The sequence below is a fragment of the Vulpes lagopus genome, chromosome 23 (assembly GCF_018345385.1).
Source record: "Vulpes lagopus strain Blue_001 chromosome 23, ASM1834538v1, whole genome shotgun sequence".
In the NCBI taxonomy this organism is placed as follows: domain Eukaryota; kingdom Metazoa; phylum Chordata; class Mammalia; order Carnivora; family Canidae; genus Vulpes; species Vulpes lagopus.
Genome location: NC_054846.1, coordinates 50660864 through 50684887, shown reverse-complemented (window position 1 = coordinate 50684887; position 24024 = coordinate 50660864). Strand labels below are relative to the sequence as shown.

The 24024-nt window shown below is 35.9% G+C and overlaps 1 protein-coding gene across 1 annotated transcript in view; it reads right to left on the bottom strand.

Moving 5' to 3' along the window:
- Window positions 1-4438: 4438 nt before the first annotated feature.
- CMPK1 (cytidine/uridine monophosphate kinase 1) overlaps window positions 4439-24024 on the bottom strand; it is a 33252-nt gene continuing 13666 nt past the window's right edge. The window contains exons 2-6 of the mRNA XM_041738624.1: window positions 13822-13968; window positions 9657-9809; window positions 8180-8256; window positions 7840-7936; window positions 4439-6734 (exon numbers count right to left, since the gene is read on the bottom strand). Coding sequence (XP_041594558.1) covers window positions 6693-6734; window positions 7840-7936; window positions 8180-8256; window positions 9657-9809; window positions 13822-13968 — 516 coding nt within the window. The 3' untranslated portion in view covers window positions 4439-6692. The remainder of the gene's footprint in view (window positions 6735-7839; window positions 7937-8179; window positions 8257-9656; window positions 9810-13821; window positions 13969-24024) is intronic.

The window sequence follows — 24024 nt, the reverse complement described above, 5'->3', positions numbered from 1 at the left end:
TTAAAAGGTCTTCTCTTGCTTCCACGGTCCTAGCTGTGCCCTCAAGCCCACACTGAACACAACTACTACATCTCCCTTCAGAAGTCTGGACAGTGACAGTGGCCCCCAGGGCTCTCCTCACCTTTTATGACAGTGGCAGCTGGTGAGCTAAAAGCCACCCTATCATATCAAGTTTGTACCCATATGACAACTTCTTCAGGAGAGAACATTTGTGATCTTCTCCTAGTCCTTCTCCCTACTCTTTCCCTCCACCCCCTCAGGGGGCTTCAGGGATGGCAGACTAGGCAACTGTTTGTGAGTTCTCATTAGGGTTGTTATCAATTTGTCATTTATCCAGCACAGAGTACTTACTCTATGTTAGGCACTGTGGAATAAATACCAAGAAGACTTGCTTGCTCCCTTGCCCAAGGATACAAGACTGGGAGTTTCCAATATCAGCCTTAGTCACTGTTTAGTATAGTGGTTCTCAAAGCACCAGTATCGCCTGAACTTTTTAAGAAACACAAATTCTTGGGTCATACCCAGATCTAGTGAACTAGCAGCTCTGGGGTGGGCCACACAAACTGGGTTTAATAAGCCTTCCAAATTATTCTGATGCACTTGAAAGTTTGAGAACCACTGATTCAGAATCACCTGGGGAGCCTTTAAAATGAAATTAGAATTTCTGGGAGTGATGCCTGAGGCACCGTTTGGTTTTTTTTTTTAAAGGTTTAAAAGACATTCAATAAATATTCCACTTATTGAATGAAATTCTATTAAATAAAAGTGGCTCCGAAACATCACAAAATATGACTTTACCTAAGTTTTTGTTAGGAATGACAGTGGAGGGGTGCCTGGGTGGCTCAGTTGATTAAATGTCTGCCTTTGGCTCAAGTCATAAGTGATCTCAGGGTCCTGGGATTGAGCCCTGGGTCAGGCTCTCTGCTCAGTGGTGAGCTGGCCTATGCTTCTCCATGATCTTTCTTAAATAAATAAATACATACATACATACATACATACTCTTTTAAAGAAGAATAATTTCTTCATTTTTCTTTCAAGAAATATTTATTGAGAGCCTACCATGTGCAGACACTGGGAAACAGAGATGAAAAGAGACATTTTTGTTCTCCTGACACTTATAATCTAGCATGGGAGGTCAACAATAAGTAAACAAAGTAACCTCACAAATTGCAGATCTGTGCAATAGGGAAAATAAACAAGGTAACGAGCTAGTGATGAGGAAGTACAGGCTACCAGAAAGACAGGAGGCAGATCTGGTAAGAGCCAAAGGTCTGGAGTCCAATTCCAGACTTACAACTATCTAACTATAAAGATTGTTGGGCAATTGACTTGGATTCCTTGGGCTTCAGTTTAATAATTCATGAAACAGGAAAACTGCCATCCCAACCTACATGATTTGGAAAACAAAATGAGATCACAGAGGTAAAAGTGGGTGGCATTAAAACACTGTGCAAAACACAATACAGTTAAGAAACCACTAGACTTGAGCTTAACTGGTGAGTTTGTTGAGAGCAGGAACTGTGTATAACTGATTATGGTATCCCTAATTAATCTGTCTCAAACATATTTTGAATGAATGGCCAACCAAGTTTTTGTAACGTCATCATTTAGTGCTCTCGTCATCTCCTGGTCTGATGACAGGCATATTACCCAAGGAAGATAAAGATTTCCTGTAACAAACTCTGATCTCAGTCACAGGTTAGCATCTCTGAAATGTAGCTTGTTAACATGATGTTAGCTCAATTAAGATGGCAGATCCTTTCATGAATGTGATTACAAACAGTAATAATGCCTCCTGTGTGAATCTAGCTGTTATCTGACCAAGTGGCCACAGTCTGTGTATTGTCCTAACAATGATTTAGCTGATGACCATAAGTTAAACAGCTACTTTAAGTCATAAACACAAGCTAAACTCATAAATATCCACAAAATTACTCAAACCATAAGTTAAGGATAAATGAAGATAGATGGTATCAAGGGAATCACATTCCTGAAACCCATTTTCATCAACAAAATACTCAGTAGTGGAAATGTGGCCTATGGATCATGAAAACTTTGGACTTTAGATTAGGAAACGGTGTTTAGTAGGAATGATTATGGCTAGAATAAGTCGTATTATACGCCATTATGGATGGAGAACTGGACTGAACCTACTCCTGCTTCTCTATACAAATGGTTTCACTATCCCTGACCTCATCTCATCCCATTTCTGAATCTTCCATTAGCACACAAGAGCAGCAGCCTCAAGTCCAGTAGCACACCTTCCTTCCCTAAGGAGTACTTATCCAGACCTAAGTAAAGGCCCTAAACAGAGGAAGTCTCTGCTCAATCATGTTTGATACTGGATATGACATGGACATTCTGACATAGTACTTGATGCCAGGGGGATTTTGATGCAGCTGTTTTAAATTGGTCATTTTGATGTAAGAAGATTTTGACCCAACATGAAATTTAACCACTAAACTTCAGCATTTTCCCCCCACATAATGCAAATAATATGTCTATCTTAATCACTACCCTAGTTCAGAATAGGATAATGGTAGTGACTCTTGTACACTACCTGGTAATTAAAAAGAAGGGTTTCCACTTTGACAAGGCTATTTTGATGCAGCCTTGTTTTCAATCATAGATACTCTGACCAAATTCTGGCAGCTACTTAAGAGCCACTTAATGAACAACCTACAGTGAGCCATGTACAACAGCTTTGTGCTTTAAAGTACTAACTGCTGAACCAATTCAATGTCTTTTTCCTCTGGTTCTGGAAGCCCTTGGAGCCAGGTGGTTGTGAGACGGCCAGTTCCACCCAGAGTCCTTAGAGAGCTGCAAGCATTTACAAACTGGCAAGGAATCTCAGCCAATTCAGGGATTTTCTTGGACGTCTATGTTGAGTCCACTATAGCAATTTTTCCCCCTTAATTTTATAGAAGCAGCTACTGAGAGTACATTTTTTCCAGAAAGCCTCCTAAAGGGTAAAATATGAATATTCCCAAAGCTCACATGCATGTTTTTTGAATTTTACTTTCTCTTTTTAAATGTGGTTGCTCAACCAAATGAGAATGCATCTGCTATCTTTGCAGATGCTGCTTAACTGCTCAATTCTACTGTGCAGAAGACACTTTTTAAAATCTGTTTGGATTATCTACCGTTACAGTTGGGATGTGGTAACCTACCTCTGCAGATGCTTTTCCTCTGGTTGGTTAGAGCATCAAAGGCCAGCATTAGGAAGCTGCATAAAATACTTCAAAATATATCATAAATAAAAAATTTTCTTTGGCTGAAGAGCATCACTTAAAGAAATGTTGATTTATGACCCTTATCTCACCCATTCTAAATAGGACAAAATAATTAAACCCTCTTCTTCCATGCCTCAGTCTTAGGAGGACAAAATCATGAAAGAAAAGCCTCTCTGAAGAAGGCCTCAGGAAAACCAGGTTCTGCTCTAATGAGCAGAAATAGCAGAGACCCCCATAAAAATCTGAGTCCTGGTGATAGCTTGGAGCTGGTATGGCTGACCAAGGGTACAGGGTGATAGCCAGAAATTCAACTTCATCCTTTACCTCGCCCTAGGACAGGTAAGCTGGTGACCTGCAGAACATAACTGAGACCCAGAATTAATACCACAATCACAATAACCACACTCATTCCAAGGAAAGCATATCTGGATCCAAGAAAAGCTTACTCATACTACAGTCAGGAGTGAAGAAACAGAAATAGAGGGATAGGTAATTAGGACCATTTTTACCTTTTTTCCTTGGTACACAATAAATAAGCTATCTTGCTTTCATTAGAAAAAAAAAAAAAGCCTAGAATTAAGGAGTACTTAATTTAGCTGAAGTATGAAGGTAGGCTAGGAAGAAGTGAAATAAGCTATATAATAATGATTATTAGCCAACAGAGAACATCTGAAGGTCTACCCATATCGGGGTATCAGTTTCAGGTAGAAAACTCTTGAAAGGCAGAGAATGTATCTGTAGCACCATGGCTAGTGCAATTAGTATGTGTTTGAAGATGAAGGACCAAACCTCCAGGGAAAAAATGCTGACCCACTTTGGCTAATACTTTCAGCCACTGAAATTGTCTCCGGAGATCACTGGAATGTCAGGCAACCACTCAAATTACATGACAAAGCCACAAGCCCCCAAAACCCTGCATCCTGAGATATTGCCCGCTGCCAACCTCCCCTTCAAAGAGACAAGCAATTGATGTAGGTAGGTAATGAAATATGCTATACTTGTGCCTAAATCCAAATTACTTCTTAAAGAAATGGGATTAAAGTCGTGCTTTCTACTTAATTCAAGATGTGCAAACATTAATACCAGAACAGAAAATTCTCCTATATCCTGAACTCTGCTTTTGCTGTAAACCCACACGTTAAATATATGATACTTCTCGGTCTTTCAATATGCTTGAGAGAAAACAGAAATCTGAAACAGTAAAGGCCATGGCACAGAATTTATTGGGATTATTTACCAAATAATTCATATACATCCAACATCACTGAATGGAAATAATATCGATTTTTTTTTAAAGCAAGGCTTCCACAGGGGTCTTTCAAAAAAGTTAAAAACTTCTTGAAATGGAATGACCAACCTAACGAAGTCAAAGGTAACTCAGTCAAATCCTAAACTCACTACTGCCAACATGTTTTTCTGCTCAAAAGCAAACAACAAGCAAAGGCTCATAATTTAGTAATTATTGTTTCTTGGTTTCTGTTCTCAAATGCCACAAAAGGATGTGTGATGAAAGCAAAGCATCTAGTCTCAGCAGTCTTCTGAGTATCAATATAAATAGATTCCCCCATCTGATTAATTTCTTCACTTATTTGAGTAGGAATATTCTCAAAACCTCAGTCTTAAAAAAAAAAAAAAAACCTTAGTCTTTACTTTTGCTTCACACTGCAGTTGTTTGATTAAACCACCAGCAAAGTCCCTCTGTATTGGATGGACTAAATCACTAGAAAAGAATTCATTACAATCCTTTCCAAGAAACCAAAATAATCTCAATACAAATTTTGGTGCTAATATTTTACATTACTTACAGATACTTTGTTTCCTGATGGCAAGTATGTTGAAAAATGTATCATTAATAATTTCATAATACACAAAGAAATAAATGAACCTATTATAATGTAAAACAACCATAAATTGCCTTCACTATTCCCAATGACCTTATACTACTCCTTTTTTTTTTTTTTTTTTTTTTTTTAAAGTAAACGCTATGTCCAAAGTAGAGCTTGTACTCAGGACCATGAGATCAAGAATCACGCATGCTCTACCACTGAGCCAGCCAGGAGCCAGGTGCTCCTATTCCCAAAGACTTTAAATATAAAATCTAATTACACAAAGACAAAATTCCTTCCCTGACTTAATCCTGTATACCAAATAGCATAAGTGCTAAAAATGAGAAACATTTTAATAAATTTCACATTAAGGACCTTGGAAATCACTCTGCATTAGTAATGGCAGAAAAAGATAAGAAAGGGGAAAACAAATTTCTCAGAGATTTTTTAAAAGAAGAATGGATTTAAGGGAAAATTCCTTTGGACTCTATAACCTTTTTTTTTTTTTTTAAATTCTGTGCCTTTCAATGCTTCAACATGATGCCTAAAAAGAATATACTAAATAAAAGTAGCCAAGAAGGAAATCAAACATTTATAAGATATATTTATTATTTTTCTGACCAAAGTGCAATGATTTTTAAATCTCCTTAAACAAATAACTGAAAAAAAAAAAAGGATTCAAGAAAATAAAACACAAATGGGAAATTAAACATTAGATGTTTTTTACTTCATACCAACCCTACATTTAGTCTAAAAAAACAAACAAAAACACTCTGAATGAAGTGTTACTAAAATGCTAACCAAATCATTTACCATAAACCTAATACATGCACTTCAAGGTTCCACTGCTAGGAATTTTGTTAAGATCAGTTTAATCATTAATAACACTATATAATAGAGCATAGGAACACATGTCATTAGATGTGATCCTTGCCTCTTACCCTCAGACTTATGTCAGAATAAAGCTGACAACTCTGCCAGGCTCTGAACCCCCAGTGACCCCAACCCAATCCCTGGAAGCAAAGAAGATGCCCTGTCACACAACTTTGTATAAGTTGTAATAAAGCAAAGCCTAAGTTTTCTTACTTTTCTGTAGGAAATGGTCAGTTATTTGATAAATACTAAAACACCTCTAGGAATTCTTTTTATGAGTTTGTTTACCAAACACATTTTGCAAGAACCGACTACACAAAAAGTTCCTTTGGAATTTGGTCCACAAATTCACTTAACAGGTTGGAAATTTAAAACCTGCAAGAAAACGAGGAAGTGGGGAATCCCTAATCCTAACATGTTGTAATTATTAAAGGGATATACACACATACTAAAAAGTTCTGCTCACAGAAGGCACAAACTATAAAAGGGATATGCTTTTTGAGTAAAAACAAAGAACTAGCTGATATCCTTCTTTGTTTGGTGAGCACCATAGCTAAGATAAAATTAGACCCGAATTCACTCTCTACTCCTATAACCAAAAAAATCTAAGATAAAAAATTTAATTTGTCTTACTATATTCTTTCCAGCCATTAATTGAGATGTAATTATGAAAGATTAAAATTGCCTTAAAAAGGGGTTGTAATAGCAGCTATCAAAGCAATATTCAAGCATGATTTTGAGTTTCCTTTCAGGTTTAGAGTTAGCCTTCTTTGTCAAAAATCTTCACAACTTCATCAAAAACCTGCAAAGGATAAAAATAATAGTAATTTTAAAAGCTATTAAAACACTATATGGCTAAGTTCCTGCTAAAAGGTCAATTTTTTTTATAAATTTTTAAGATGTATCATTAAAAAAATACTGTAATTCCTTGGTTTTATCTGTTTTACTTTACACAATGGCATATAATATCATAAATACATAATTGTGAACAACATACATTCAATTTTATTAGTGGTTTCAGGACAAAACAAACTTCTTGATCAGTAGCAATTATTTGATAAAATGTAAACTGAAGTAGCTTATTTTTCTACTTTTGATTCTAAAGCACTAACTTCCCTGATGTATCACCTCACCTCTATGGGAAGGAGTAATGGATAAAAAACCAACAGAACTGGGGCTCAAATGGTTAAACATCTGCCCTCAGCTCAGATCATGATCCTAGAGTCTTGGGGTCACTCCCTGCTCAGCAAGAGTCTGCTTCTCCCTGTCCCTCTCTGTTTCTCCCCAGCTCATGCTCACTCTCTCTCTCAAATAAATACATAAAATCTTAAAAAAAAAAAACAAAAAAACAAAACCTAGAACTATGTGATAAACAAGAAAGGTCCAGAAAGAAAGACTCAGGGAGTCAAGGCGAGAGGATTTGGATTAAGAGATACCAGAAAAAGCTGCTGGGCATTGAGGGCTTGCATAGCAGTTTAGAGATTATGGATTTTTGGAGGAGGTGAGAAGAGCTAGGTCTGGAAGACCTACTCCCCTGGAGCTCTGTGCTCTGTGATGATGAGCTGGAAGCAGCCTGGGGCCCTTGAGGGGCCCCATTCACATTAGAGATTTTTAAAAATGAACATGGTCCAAATCACAGTTCTCAAAATGCCAATTTTTCAGTGCTTGAGAAAAGAGGTTTGGAATTAATAACCATCCACTTCTTGTGAAGAACAAGTCTCAAGTTGTAAAATCTATTTTAGATGTTATTCAAAACGGAGAAAAAAAAATCTCATTTTCCATTTTGTCTCCGGGGTCTTTAAAAGCAAACAAACTAATCTGCCATTTCTCTTTTTCTCCTGCCTACCCCACCGCCCCCACTAAATCACATTTTTACTTGACTTTTAAGGCAAGCTAGGGATACTCACCTCATCAACAGACTTAGAGGCATCTATTTTCTTGACTTTCCCCATTTCTTCATATAAGTCAATAATTGGCTTTGTTGATTGAAGATAGGTCTGAATTCTGCAAAAGCAGCAAATGATGCAAGATTCTAAGTACTCCCTCATTCTTCCCCAGGTTATAGGACTGCTCAGAGCACAACCCAGATCCAACCCAACCGACTCCCTTATCATCTTCTTAGACCAGACATTTTACATATTTAAGCATCCCATTATATTTTTCTGGGCAAATTGAGGCAGGTATTTAATCTGCTCCTCAAGTTCCAAACTGAGTCTGAGGTGGCAATGTGTAAATTCTGCAAAGTACCTCTTTTCCAAGCTCTCTCTGTTATCATCACTTCTACCACTGCTCTTTCCCCTCTCAAGACACCGTTCAATACAGATCTAAAAAGAGAAATAAATAAAACGGTCATTACAAAAAAAAAAAAAAAAAACAACGATGTGAATTTGCTGTTCACATTTGCCATTCTTTTAACCTGAAAAGAGAAAAAAGTTTGAAGAGATTACAAAGAACCCGACATTAAAACTAATTTGTCTAATTCATTAATCAACATGCAAAGTCCTTTTAAATTTAAACATGTGGTTCAATTTATATAAACTAGGTTAAATAAGTACAGAGCATAATAAGAATTCATTCATGACTCAGTTTTTCCTGTGTACTTTTTTTTAAAACCGCAATAAAAAGAAGATCTGTATGTGTATGCTTCCATCTAGGATATATTATTAACTTATTAGGTATGAATTACATGCCTCAAACTTTGTTCCATTTTGCTTACTTTTTGATAATTCCATAAATATCCAAATATTTAAGAGTCAACATATTTGCATTTGAATAAAGTATCCCTTGTTAATCGTGAATAAACATTCCTTAGTTATAAAGCTGTGGTAACATTCTAAAGTTAACTTTGAAGAATAAGTGAAAACATATTTTTGGGAGTTGGAAAAAGAGTTACATTTTAAAACAACTCAAAGGCTGCAGTAAGTCTCTCCACCAGAGGCACATTTGCAATTCAACCCAAGAATAGCCAACTTCCTTCAAGGCAGTACTTTAGATTCTTATTCTTTCAGGCTGTTGGCATTAATTTAATGAAGTTATATTACAGCTGTCAAACAGTCAGGCCTTCTAATTAAATGATTCTGAGAAATTCATTTAGTTATTTAAAGGTATGTCTGGGTATGTTATTAGAAGTACCAGGAAGAAAAAACGCTTTCCTGCTTTTCTCAAGATCATTTCACTCTTAGAAGAAAAATTAAACTTTTTTTTTTCCCAAACCAACCAAGCTACCTTACATGTTTCTTTAAAATAGAAAGTTCTCCCAGCTTACCAAAAATGTTTCCCTAACATCCTAAGACAATACTCTGATAAGAGCACATACAGAGGGGCCTGGGTGGCCCAGTGGTTGAGCATTTGCCTTTGAAAGCTCAGGTCATGATCCCAGAGTTCTGGGATCAAGTCCCACAACAGTCTCCCCGCAGGGAGCCTTCTTCTCCCTGAACCTATGTCTCTGCCTCTCTCTCTGTCTCTCATGAATAAATAAAGTCTTTTAAAAAACAAATACTTGTTATTTTGAAAATAAAGCAAATTTTAGGCCCACAAGATTGCTGATGCCAAATAGTTTTTAGTAGTGCAGCCTCAAGATAGTGCTGTTCCATCCATCCAATTTGCCAGTTCAAGGTAATATTGCTGCCAATATAAAATGTAAATATAAAAGTCACTTTGTTTTTCTCTAATAGTGACCATCAGTTGCTTAAAGACCATATGAGCAGATGAAGGTTTTCTTTACCTCATTATTACAGTCAAAAAACAGAACAAAAGACACATCTGCCTTCCCATCCATGGTCTTATTCCAACCTTGAAGGTTGTCTTGATTTCTTGGAAACCCATCAATCAAGAATTTATTCTTCTGAGCATTGGCAGCCATTGTCTGATCCATTTCCTAAAAGAAAAGGAAGATTCAGGTTCAACACATTAACAAAATCCAATTTCTTAAGCAGGGTGAGGGAGATATAAGTATTTTGTTATTATTATTATTCCTTAAATCATCAGTAAAGAGTGGAGGGTGCATAGAAAAAAAAGACTTAAAGGAAATAATCCAATATACATATACATACACATACAATGTTTTTTTCTGCAGTTTCTAAATTTTTTACAGTAAGCATTTATTACTTTCATATATACATTCACAAAGTTATGAATAGCAGAAAGAAAAAAAAAAAAAAGCATTAACCAGTACCTTTGCTCCAGCTACTAGAGACCCCATCTTGCCTTCCCCTCTCCCCTCCCAAGTCATTTTGCTATAGGAAAAAGTATGCTGCTTCTGCAGGCATTCAGATTCTCCGCAACAATTCAAGTCCAATTGCACAAAGCTTTGGACAAATATAAAGAGATTGCAAGCATTAATTAGCATAAAAGTTAATACATTTTTTACTGAAGCTAATTAAATTTTAAATGCCACTGGCTACCCCAAAGCACAGGTAGCAGAGGAAAGAATACAAGCAAGGAAGACAGCAAGAGTAGCACGCTTCACCATTCCTAGCCAAAGTCTGAGACCGGAATGTTGAAATATGTGAATGGGAGGTGCAGGTCCCTAGTTTCCAAATCTTCACCACTGCCAGCCACCATAGGGTATGCACTGATGGAGAACTGACCAATTCTGGAGCAACCTCTATTCCAAAACATATCAACATCCAGTCCCCTCAGTGCTCAAACTGCTCCTTGTTTCTCACGAAGAACAAAGGCTGTCAGGTCCTCTAATTCCTTTATCTAAGGGTTGGCTTTATCCCAGCATTTGCTTCTCCAATATCCTCTAGTAATACAAAACTTTCACAGAATATTTTTGAGCCCCCACTACAGCATTTCTACCCTGATTACGACAGAGGAAGATATCTGAAGAGGTGTGCTACTCACTCAACATACATTTATTCAAGGCCTAAATACCAGGGAACATGAACAGTAACATGGCTCTTGGGAGGCTCACAGTTCAGCAGGTAACAATTACATGTAAGTAAATGTGCTAAGTTCTATGAGGACATAGGAAAAGATGCAATGATAAGACAACAAAATAAAGCACAAATTACCAGGGAAACTGCCCAAGAGAGCTTTACCAGAGAAATGGCAGTGGAGCCGAGTCCTAAATAGCAAAGTGGCAAGCAGATGGGGGTCAAGATACTCCAGATGATGTAAACTGGATATATAAAGGCTCAGAAATGAGAAAGCATAACAATTTTAATGAATCTGAAGTAAGCTGAGAAAACTGAATATTAAGACACACATAGAGTGGTGAAAGATAGGACTAGAAAGTAGGTAGGGGTAAGATTAATGAAGAACTTATTATGCCACACTAAGGAACTGCTCTTTATTCTGGAAGCAACAAAGGATTGCTTAAGGAATTTTAAGCAAATATGCTTATATCACCTTCCGGAAAAAAATCACCCTGACTAGGGTGCTTGGGTGGCTCAGTCTGTTGAGCATGGACTCTGGATTTCAGCTCAGGTCGTGATCTCAGGTTTGTGAGATGGAGCCGTGTGACAGGCTTTGTGATGGGCTCTGCAGTCTGCTTGAGATTCTCTCTCTCCCTCCTGCTCTGCCCCACTCCCCTGCTCACACTCACTCTCTAGCTCTAAAAAAAAAAAAATCACCCTGATTGCAACATGAAGGATTAATTAGAAGGGGTAAGCATGGATTAAAGGCAAAAAGATTCATGAGGAGGCTCTAGTGATGGTCAAGGTAAGGAAAAGAGGATCTGAACTAAGGGGACAGTGGTAAAGGAGAAAAAAAAAGACTATATCAAAGACGGTTAAGAGGAAGATAACTGAAAGGTTTGTTCACTGAATTTGGGAAATTGAAGTGGAAAATACAAGATGGCTGGCTCCGAGATTTCAGATTTGGGCACAAATGGTAGAACCATTAACCAGGAAAGGAGATAAAGGGTGATTACATTTTATTTTATTTATTTTATTTTATTTTACTTTATTTTATTTTATTTTATTTTTTAAAATTTTATTTATTTATTCAAGAGAGAGAGAGACAGACAGACACAGGCAGAGGGAAAACCAGGCTCCATTCAGGGAGTCCGACGTGGGACTCGATCTCAGGTCTCCAGGATCAGGCCCTGGGCTGAAGGCAGCACTAAACTGCTGAGCCACCCAGGCTGCCCGGGTGATTACATTTTAGATGATACACTGATACGCTGAGACAGTTACCAAATATTCAGATGGATATCTAATAGGTCTGGAGTTCAGAAAAAAAGTTGTGTCTAGAGCTATAGATTTTAGCATTTATTTGTATAATGAAAGCCTTGGACATGGCTAAAACCATCCAGCATGAAATACATAAAAGGAGAGGAGGACTATGGATAAAACCCTGAGAACATCATGGTTTAGGAAACTTGCAAGGAGATGTAAAAAACAATAGCCATTTAAATAGGAAAGAATCAAGAAAAACGGTGTCACAGAGAACAAAGAAGTTTCAAAAAGACAGTGAATAAAGTTAAGTACTATAAGAAAAATGACCAGAGGGGTGTGAGAGTGGCTGAGTCCATTAAGTGTCTGCCTTCAGCTCAAGTCATGATCCTGAGGTCCTGGGACCGAGCCCTATATTGGGCTCCCTGCTCAGTGGGGAGTCTGCTTCTCCCTCCCCTACTCCTGGCTCTCTCTAACAAATAAATTCTTTTTTAAAAAAGAAAAATAATGAAAAATATCCCCTAGATTTGATAAGGAAGATCACTGCTAACAATAGCAAGAATAGTTTCAATGAAGATGGAAGTAGAACCTGACCACAGAGGGCTGAAGAGCAGAACGTGAAAAAGTGAAAAATGTGACCACTTTTTCACAATACTGAGTGATAAAGTGGAGACAAGGCATTTAATCCAGAGAATAGGGAGAGAGGATATATTCTGAAATGGAAGCAGGTTACTCCAATCTCTGAAACAAAAGGTAAGAATGTGTGTAAATGAGCCACTCTTCCACCTCAAGTTTCTGTGATTCCATCCAGGTGCTCATATGTATCTCTTTTCCACTAGGTTTCAACTATTTCTTACTGTTTTCACTCCTGCATTTCTCCTTCACTGTTTCTTATATGTCAAAATACCTGTTAATGTCTAGTCTTGGAGGGATCCCTGGGTGGCGCAGCGGTTTAGCGCCTGCCTTTGGCCCAGGGCGCAATCCTGGAGACCCGGCATCGAATCCCACGTCGGGCTCCCGGTGCATGGAGCCTGCTTCTCCCTCTATGTCTCTGCCTCTCTGCCTCTCTCTCTCTCTCTCTCTCTCTCTCTCTCTCTCTCTCTGTGACTATCATAAATAAATAAAAAATTAAAAAAAAAATGTCTAGTCTTGGAAATCTATAGTGGAGAATCACCATGTACATGCAAGATACTGTTTTTAAGATAAGACATATTTAAATTTGGTAGCTGTTGATCTCCATATTTCATACTGAAGATGGTGACATATTCACCACAAAAGGAAACATCAAAATTGAGAAAACAGCAACAATAGGAGGGTCATGGGAAAAAGGGAGAAAGGGAAGAGAGGAAGGAAAGGAGGGAGGGAAGAAAGAAAGCTTACAGCTTACAAGAAAACAGAAAAGGGAAAAGTGAGGGGGAGGAGGAGGAGGAAGGAAAAGAAAAAGGAAGAATAGAAATGCAAGTGAGACACTGCACACTGGGGAAGAGTTGAGGACACGTACGTAGACGTGAAGTTGAGCTAGCTGATCCTAGATCAAGGTAGAGAATGCTTGCTACTGTCTAATTTCTTCCCAGGTAAAAGTAGAATGTCCAGTAGTGCTATTCCCAAAAAGCATGACCACCTATCACAAGCAAGAAATTTATTACTCTCATTTTTTTCCATTACTCAAAGAAAAGGTAGAATTAAAACAAAAAAAGAAAAAGAAAAGATAGAATTAGTTTCTCATTTCCTTGCTGGTTTAAATTGGCTGGCATTCACACTCCTTACCCTCTTTAACAAACTGATGGTTATCTCAACTGGCACTATCTTTCCATCTTTAATGTACTTTTCAATGAGTTCACCATACTGTGAAGCTGGGTTCTTCCTTTCATCACGAAGAAGTTCTCCTGCAGAAAGGTGTGTGTAGCCATATTTCTGAAAGGAACAACACATAGGAGGAAAAATCAGAATATATGCAACTCAGGGGCACCTGGGTGACTCAGTCAGTTGAGCATCCAGCTCTTGATTTTGGCTCAGATCATAATCTCGGATTGAGCCTTGCATCTGGATGTGCACTAAGTCTGGAGTCTGTTTGTCCCTCTCCTTCTGCTCCTCCCCCACCTTGCTCTCTCTCTCTCAAATAAATAAATTTTAAAAATAATAATGAAATCCAGTAGTAGGACTATCAATTTTTTCCTTCATGTTAATTTCTAGTCCAATTTTTCTACAATAAACAAGCTTTGCTTATATATTTAAAAAATACTTTTAAAAATTGAGATTTCATATAATCAAGTTTGCTTAAAAAACATACTCAACCTGGTAGGACATGGTAGCTATAATAGTAACATACCATGAAATCATCCCAAAATTTATGTAACTATTCAAGGCATAAACGTTTCATTATAATCCTTCATAAACACAATCAAAACTTAAATGTCATTAATAATGTCTAGAGAAATGCCTAACAAAAAACTATACAATTCAGGAGGGAAAAAAATCTTTTACCACTGTTAGTTGTACCTACCTTCTGCAAGATCTCTGCTTCCCTTCCCTAAACTTAACACATCCTAACTAAACTCATCAGCATTTATACTAACCCTTTTCTGGTCTGTTCCCTTTCTCAGTAAATAGCACAGGTCCAACCTCCTCCACAAAATTAACTTTCCTGGGATCCCTGGGTGGCTCAGCGGTTTAGCGCCTGCCTTTGGCCCAGGGTGTGATCCTGGAGTCCCAGGATAGAGTCTCACGTCAGGCTCCCTGCATGGAGCCTGCTTCTCCCTCTACCTGTGTCTCTGCTTCTCTCTCTCTCTTTCATGAATAAATAAATAAAATCTTTAAAAAAAAATTAACTTTCCTGACCACTTTCTGGAGAGTGGTCACATAATCAAATAGTGTTTTCAATTATCACTGTCTCTCTACCTAGACCAGTACCTTCCTTACCACTCTTAAAAGCCCATCTTCTCTTCCTCTAGTTGCAACTAGAGGTCTCATCATAAAATAGGAATACAGAGACCTATTTTATAAAAGTTAGTGGTGATGACTAAATGAGATAACGTGTGTAAGTTTCCTACCAAAGAGCCTGACACATAGTAGGAGAGAAGTCCTCAATTACCTCTTTGCCATTATGATGACTTATCTTAAACAATCAAAAAGCATTTTTTATATTATATGTATATATACCGTTTTTATACTATACACACACACACACACACACGCACATGAATATACACTCACTTTAATGGTTTTCATGGAAAGACCAATCAAAGGGCTTAGATGAAATAATAGATATGAATAGCCTATGAAAGGTGAGTAGTATAATATTATTATGATTGTGATGATCATTATTATGTAGGACTTACAAATGATGCATTAGGTCGGGGTATAGGGTAATAGCTGACTAAGTCAGATAAGATGCTGTAGTGTTGCGCTGCCACTTTCCCATGACTAGAATGAGAAAACAATGCAGATCTAAGAAATAATTCTGAATAATGAAAAGCTTTTTCCTCAACATGAACATACACATTCCATTTATCAAAAGAACTATAAAATCTATTTTTAAAACGTTTCTGGGGTGCCTGGGTGTCTCAGTCAGGTAAGCCAAGGACTCCTGATTTGACCTCGTCATGATCTCAAAGTTGCAAGACTACCTCCTCAAGTGGAACTCCATGCTCAGTGGGGAGTCTGCTTCTCCCTCTCGCTTTGCCCTTCTCCCCACTTGCTAGTACACTCTCTCTCAAATAAAATCTTAAAAAAAATTTTTTTTTAAATAAGTAAATAAAAAGAACATTTAATATTTTAAAAAATACACTTTTATTCTCAAATATCAGTGCACTCAGAACTATATTCAATTTTCAGTTACAACAATCATCTCACCCCAAATTTTAAAAACGTCCTAAATGGGTTTATCTCATTCACATTTAGGTATATAATAAATATTTAATATCTTAAATTTATCTTTAATTTTAACATTAAGATTTGAAGAAGCCCACATTCCCATCTCCTTTTTAAAGTAGAATGTTTCAATTGCACAGTTCATAAAAATTCTCAATTACCCAGATTATGGTGAGTCTTCTTTTTTTAGATGCAGAAGCCATATATTCCTTACCCCTTTTTTTATTTCTAAACATCGTTAGCTAAAAGCAAGCTAGCAGTAAGGTAGTCAGCGAAGGAAAACAAACTCTAAATAGTTTACTTGCTGACTAAAACTGGGCATAAAGTTGGATGAGAATAAACCAAATCAGAGTGTCACTTGTGTCTCTTAGTCATATAGCCCCTTCCATTAGAATAATCAAAAGTGGATTTAGTTGTTGAAATAGGCTTAAAAAAAAAAAAACCCTCCGATCGCTTACAGAAAATGGAATACAAAATGTTTAATTATTTAAACTGTTATTCTAAAATTATTTCCACACCACACCATTTTTAAATGCCTACTTTGATCACCAAGCATAAGGAAACTTCTGAAAGATGGGTGTAGAAAAGACTATAAAAAATGAGGCGTGACCCACTCTCCCACTTACTATTACAATTTTCAGAAAGCATTTTGCAACTAGTGTCCATAAAATTTTATAGCAGCTCCATTTCCTACAACTTATTTTGTTTCCTGCTTGGAAGTCTATGCTTGCTGGATGTTCTCATCTGGTCTAGAGATTATAGCATATGGTAATATTGAATAAATGTAGAGACAAACAGTACTAAACAATGGCAAATGCTTAGTGAAACACCAACCCCACAGACTGCTCTGTACGAATTGCCTCTGCTGCATGAACAACATACATTTAGAAGCCCAGCTAGTAATTTAGAAATTAGTACATACGGTGTTGGTTTCCTGACATTGAAGCGCTCAAATTTCCAAGCTTTATATTGCATTAAAATGGGTTTTGGCATATCGCTTTTTTAAAAGAGACACTAGTTGTAAACTGTAGAGGTATAAAAATGATATTTTAAAAAATAATTACACAGTTTGTCAAAAAGAAAGAAAACAACCTTAACTGCAAAGTCAAAGGAAACAAGGAATTTAAATAACTGTAACCATGTCAGATGTAAACATGTGTCTTCCTCTTTCTCATCCATATCCCATTTTTAAAAATCCTCTATTTACTGCTTTTTTATACTATATTTTTAAGGATTTCGTTGAAGCTTTCCTCTTACCACAGAGTTTCTACAACAAAAAAGCAACTATTACTTACACACTAGCTATTATGGTATTTTAATAACAGCTAGACTTTAGGCAGCATGTTTTTAAAGCATTCTGTTGTCATTAAATAGTCACTGATGCCAATTTTGAGGAAAGCAAGAATGGCTATTCCCCAGGCTTAACCAAAACTTTTCACATTCTCTGTAATTTCCTAGCAATTAAAACCTAGTGGGTCACTAACTGCAATCTTAAGAGCAATATTCAAAACCACAGCAGGTTATAAATACTATAAACTACAATAAATACAATTACAAGCTACCATTCAACTAAAAATAGTTTTCAAGTGACAAATGTATAAAAATTCATTTAGAGTAATGGTCTGAGCTTTTTACTTTCATTTTCTCCGTTGAGAAACTGAAAAACAACTCAATCAATTTTTATAAACCACATACTAAAATTTGGAGGGAGAAAAAAAGCACCATGTTCTCAATAAGGATAGAATGGCACTCTATTTTTACTACAACTAGGCGAATGTTGACTATTTTATAGTATTAAATCTCTAGTCATCTTGATGGGACTTCTCTCACTTCTCAGCAATCGTCTTTCCTTCTTTTTTAATTTAAGTAATGTGGTTCTATGTGAACAAAAGCAATAAAAACAACCAAAACAACAACCTCATAAAAGAGTTCAAGGTAAAAATGATGCATAAATGGCAAGTCCTTGAAAGCGAGTAGAGATCCAGCTGCCAGATACCTCCTCTAGTTAGTGTGGCAATTAGAAAGTATATGGGGCTGCTTCTGAGCTTCATAAGAAAGGACACATAGCAAGTATATTAGGTATAAATAGATTTTTAATGCAACTGTGTGCATTAAAATTATTGAATGTCCTTTAAAATAGTGGATGCATCTATGAAGCATTTAAGACTAAGTTTATTTTGCATTCCCTAAAGATTAATGAACCCTAAAATCTAAATTTTGGTTATATACTGTCAACAATGCGCCAACAGAATACCCAGAAATGCTGCAAGGACTATTCAGAGTCATCCAGATTCACCAGTCTGGTGCTTGTTGCAAACAACAGCTTTAGAGTCTACAGCCTCCCAGAAACATTTTATAAAAGCCTACCATTCACTTCAAAGGCATTTCCAATAGAACTTTTTCCAATTACTCTAAATGAGATGTCTGGTAAGGACCTTCCAAGAACAGAATCTGCCAGTCTTCGGGAACTTACATTATTTTGAATGTAAAAACCACTACACAGTGCTCAGATGCTGAAAACTGGTCAAATATTTAAGGTTCCCTCCAGTTTCATCCATAGGAAGTTTGAAAAAGGGTCTTTTCTATAATCAGCATTAAAGAAAGATCAGCATTAAAAGAAAAAAAAAAGATTATACAGTGTGAGAAAAGTTGAGTGTAACAGCTGACTTAAGTTGCTAGTGGATTTCCGATCTCATTTTTAGTTTGTTCTCACTGTATTTTCAAATATATGCACTGCATTTCACCATGCCTATTTAATTGCAAATCTACATATTAACTATAAGCTATGGAAGTTACAACAGAGCTAAACCTTTTCTTAAGCAAAAAGCTTTAGCAGACAGATTTTAAATTAACATGAAATGTGCTTCTTTTTCTAATTAAAGAGTGATATTTTAAAAGCTTTTATTTTGAAAAGAAGAGGGATATAATCCATTCAACTGCACACAATTATAACATTAAACATTTTCCTCAATGTTTTGCTCTTCATATAAGAAAACCTAAATTCAGGCAATACTTGGAATTTATTCTGAATCCATAAATATTTATTTATTTATATTTAGACATTATGGAGTATCTATGAAGTGCCAGGTAACGTTTCAGGAGAGGTAAACAGGATGTAACAGTGACCTACATATAGAAAGTGACCAGAGCCTACTATTAAATAATAAGGCAATTCTTTACACTTACATTAACTTTTCTTAAGGAATTCAGTCTTTACCAGCACCATCTGCTTGGGGAAGAAGCTGATTCTTCAGAGGTGGGGCAAAAAGAACAATAAATAAAACAAAGCAAAGGTGAGTTAGAAACCACCCAATACTCTCTGCCCACTTGTGTAAGCCTGTATATTCCTCCAACAGTTTGCAGAAGGCTCTCAGATAAAGGAGGATGTGAGTACCTGATTTACATACCAAATGGCCCTTATAGCAACTGTAAATTGGAATTTTCACACTTCAACTTCATTCCAGTTGGTCATTTCCAGTATTTCTCTTTTAATTCATCTCACTCATTCTTAATCAATCTGTACTCCTTACATTAGAAAGGAATGGAAAATGGTCAAAGATGAAGACTAGGCCCAGAAACCTCTTGGGATTCCAGAAGCTCACAAGCAATAATTTGAAAACTTCCAACATTAATGGACAGGCACAGAGGTCTTGTTAATGTTAGGAAACATTCTCTGATCTTGTTAATTGAATGATCAGTTCGTACACTATAAGGCCTACAAGCTACACAATCCTATCACTACAACCCAAGTATTGTTGCAGGTGGCCTAAGAGCCTAGAGTTCAGTTAATTCATTTCCTGTGAGAACACTTGGAGGACATGTATCAAACCACTCAGATAAAGAGCCCTTGCCTCTATTTCATCTTAGAAAAGAGAGATTTTTAAAATATTAAGCAGACCTAGTTGTACTTGTTTCTTATTTTTTAAAAAGCAAGTAACATTAAAATCAGAATATCATTTACCTAAAGAATACCAAAAGTAACAAAGTCACCCTAAGAGACAAAAATGCTTGAGACTACAATTTGTAAAAAGCCTCATCACAAAAGAGCCACAACATTTTAATAGCTCAGGTTCTCTGTAAGAGCTAGCATGTATTTGGATTTACGAATCAACTCTTGAGTAAAATGTGCAAAGGATACCAAATTCTGAATTCAGTAATGTATACAAACATAGCATTTTAAGTATCTGCAAAATTATCGAACGGAGAAATACACTTAGAGAAATAGAATTCAGCAAGAACCACAAGAACACAGAACCTTGCATGAAGTCACATCCTCAGAAAACTGAACGTTTGTAAAAGTTAAGGGATCAAGTCTTAAAACTGAACTCTGTTCATAACCCTGTGTGACACTGGAAAATTTATGTTACCTTTCTTAGATCTCAGCTTCTTCATTTATAAAACAGAATTAATATCTATACTATCAGAAGTAATATCTATACTATGCATCAGCTACAGCAAAGTATCGATATTAGCTATTACAACTAGGGGCAACTCCTTAAGAACATACTTCTAAAAACATGGTCTATACTGCTGGATTTAAGACCTACTATGAGACCTGCTAACTTCAGGGAGAAGCTAGACAAACATATTCAGGTTATTCCTGAAGCAAAGGCCAAAATAATCAGTGGCTAACCTACAAATTACATACCAATTAAGGAAAAGATCTACCAAACTGGCTCAACAGCATACAAATGTACACAAGAAAGGAGCAAAGTCAATAAATAACTACAGAGCAAGTATAGTATAACAAATGACAATTCAACCCACTATGCAAATAGTCTCAAAGGCAGAGGCTCCAAAAATTGGCATCAGAGATGTATTTGAATACATTTAAAAATTTATGAGAACCAACAGGAATTTATCTTGCTTATAAACAAATAGATCAATATCTTACCAATCAACTAGCAATGACTAATTAGAAAATATACATTTTAAAAGGTCTTATTCAAAACAGCAATAAAAACAAATTTAGGATTATACCCAAAACTAACATACAAAAATTATATAAAGAAATTAGAAATCCTTAAAACCACTATCATAAAAAGAAAGCACTGGCATCTGGCTGACTCAACTGGAAGGGAGTATGATTCTTGATCGCGGGGTCATAAGCTCAAGCCCCACAATGGGCAGAGTTTACTTAAAAAAATAAATATTTAAAAAAAATAAGTAAAAAGAAGGCATTCTGTCCATCTGTGTTCCTGAATAGAAAGATGCAATACTGTAAATATTTTAAAATTACACAAGTTAATCTGAACTTATTGCAACTTCAATCAAAATTCAATTGGAATTAATTTTTTAATTAATGAACTGATTCTCAAGTTTATCAGACAGTATAAATGTGAAAGGAGAATGGCCAAACCTGAAAATAATTTTAACCACTAGAAGTGGGAACTTGTCTTACCATTTGGCATTAAATATTATAAAATTATAATAATTAAAACAGTAGGACACTAGTATTAAAATAGGCAAACAGAACAATGAAAGTCAACAGTCCAGAAACAGACCCAAGTGTAAATGGGAACTCAATAAGTGATAGACTTAGCATTTAAAAATCAGTAAGAGGAGTACCTGGCTGGCTCAGTCAGTAGAGCATACAACTTGATCTTAGGGTCGTGAGTTTGAGCACCACATTGGGCATAGAGATTACTTAAAAAAAAAAAAAAAAAAAGTTTAAATAAATTTAAATGAAATTAAAAATCAAAGAGGAAAAGATTATCTATTAAATGATACTTGTGCAACTAGTTACCCACCTGGGAAAAAATTAAATCAGATTCCTACATCAAACTATATGTAAAACTAAAACAAAAACCCTATGACAGTATTAGAGAAAAATAATGTGCACCACTATTGCATCTCTGGCTCGGGTAGTGATCCCAGGGTCCTGGGATTGAGTCCCACGTCAGGCTCTCCACAGGGAACCTGCTTCTCCCTCTGCCTATGTCTCTGCCTCTTTCTGTCTTTCAAGAATAAATAAAATCTTTTAAAAAATAAAAATAAAAAAAAGAACCAAGTCAGCTAAGATTTGTTTGACCACATAAATTATAAAAACCTCAGAACAAAGAAAGATATCATAAATATAATCAAATAACAAGAGCCTAGAAGAAAATGTTCTTAACCATACAAAGGTGAAAGGGGGTAATACAGACTGTACATAAAGAGATCATACTAACAAATAAAAAAACCTCAATACAGAAATGGACAAAGGATAAAAATAAACAATTGACAGAAAAGAAGTAAAGAACAGATGCTCAATTTCACTGGTAATCATGAAAATGCAAATTAAAACAATGTGATTCCATTTTCTATTCATCAGATTGGTAAAATAATGGCAAGAATGGCTATGGCAAGAATGGAGGTGCAGGTGAGGGAAAACCGGCATCCTCATACTTTGTGGGAGTGTGAACTGGTTCAGCGTTTTTAAAGGGCAATGTAGCAGAATCTATCAGAATTTAAGTTTGCACATCCTCTGGCTCAGTACTTCTGTCTGTAAGAGCTGTACTACTGAAACAGTCACAAATACACACAGACGTTCTGTATATGAATGTTCACAGCAGCATCATTTGTAAACAAATAGAAATGTTCACCAAAATACAAGTGGCTACACAGATCATTGTATTTATTACAAATGAAGTAGGCTATCTATATGGAAAGCTATCCAAGATACACTGCTAAACAAAAAAATACAATTCACAAAATAGGCAACATGTATGCACTATGTGCACATGCATTATATCGGTGTATAGATACATCAAAAAAGGACCAGAGGGTTGTTTGGCTGGCTCAGTTGATAGAGTGAGCTACTCATGATCTCAGAATCGTGAGTTCAAGCCCCAGGTTGGGCATGGAATTTACATTTTTAAAAAAATAAGGACCAGAAAGGCACACATACAAAAATTAATAAGTGATTATATAAGGAGTACCCTGAAGTTAAGGAGAACTTTCACTTTTACTTTATGTACTTTCAAAATGTTTGAATCTTTTATAATGTACATGCATACATATTAACTTTTTAAAGTTTTAATTGTATATGCTTTTATATAAAGCATGTATACTATCCACACATCTCTAATGGCAAATACCACAAAGAAAAATTAGTATTGATTTAAATGTTTTATTAATACAAAATCCTTGGGTGTCTGGCTAGCTCAGTTGGTGGAGCATGGAACTCCTGATCTCGGGGTTATAAATTCGAGCTCCATGTTGGGTAGAGATTACTTAGAAATAAAAATCTAAAAAGAAAATGTACATATATATGTGTATACATATGTATATGTATATATAAAATCCTAAGAAAACAGCAAGATGAAATTCAAAATAGCCTCACATTAAGGATAAAATCCCTATATAAAAAACATGTAATTTCAAGAAGAAAGAGAAACAGTACCTGTACAATCGAAAACTTTTAAAATTTAAAACTAAATCATTGTAGAGGATAGCAAAAACCAATTCAAATGTCTGAATAAAACTTTCTCTGGAAAGTGATCCATTTCTTAAACAAAAGAGAAACAAAAGTATAATATAGCAACACAAAAACATACTACGTGGGCATGAAGTCAAGAGTTATAGAAGGAGACAGAAAACAGTCCAGTTTTATAGCCTAGAAACAGATGGAAATTTAGAGACAACACTCAGTTGAGAGAATCCAAAAGGCACAGCAGCAAAGGTTTAAAAGGAAACATATTTCAATGAAGCCCCACTTTAGAAACTAGAATTCAAAATTATAAGCAAGTTGTTCTGAAAATGACACCTTCATGGCAAAGACAATATACTTGTACTACCTCTAGTCTACAGAATAACCCTTTGGAGCACTTTCAGAACTTTACTGTGCCAAGCAACCTCTTTCAATTGCATTTTCTGACATAATTAATCTTGCTTAACTTTAACAAAGAATCATCTTCATTTTAGTCCACCAACCTGTACAAATAGAAGAAAGTGTGAGCAAAACCATTATTTATTTGGCTGTAAAAGATAGTACATATTTTTAAATTTGGGGTGTATAAAATTTAGTTTCATTACATTTTGCTCAATTTAAAATTAAAGTCCACAAAACGAGTAAATAAACAAAAAGCAGAATCAGATCTTCAAATACAGAGAATAAAC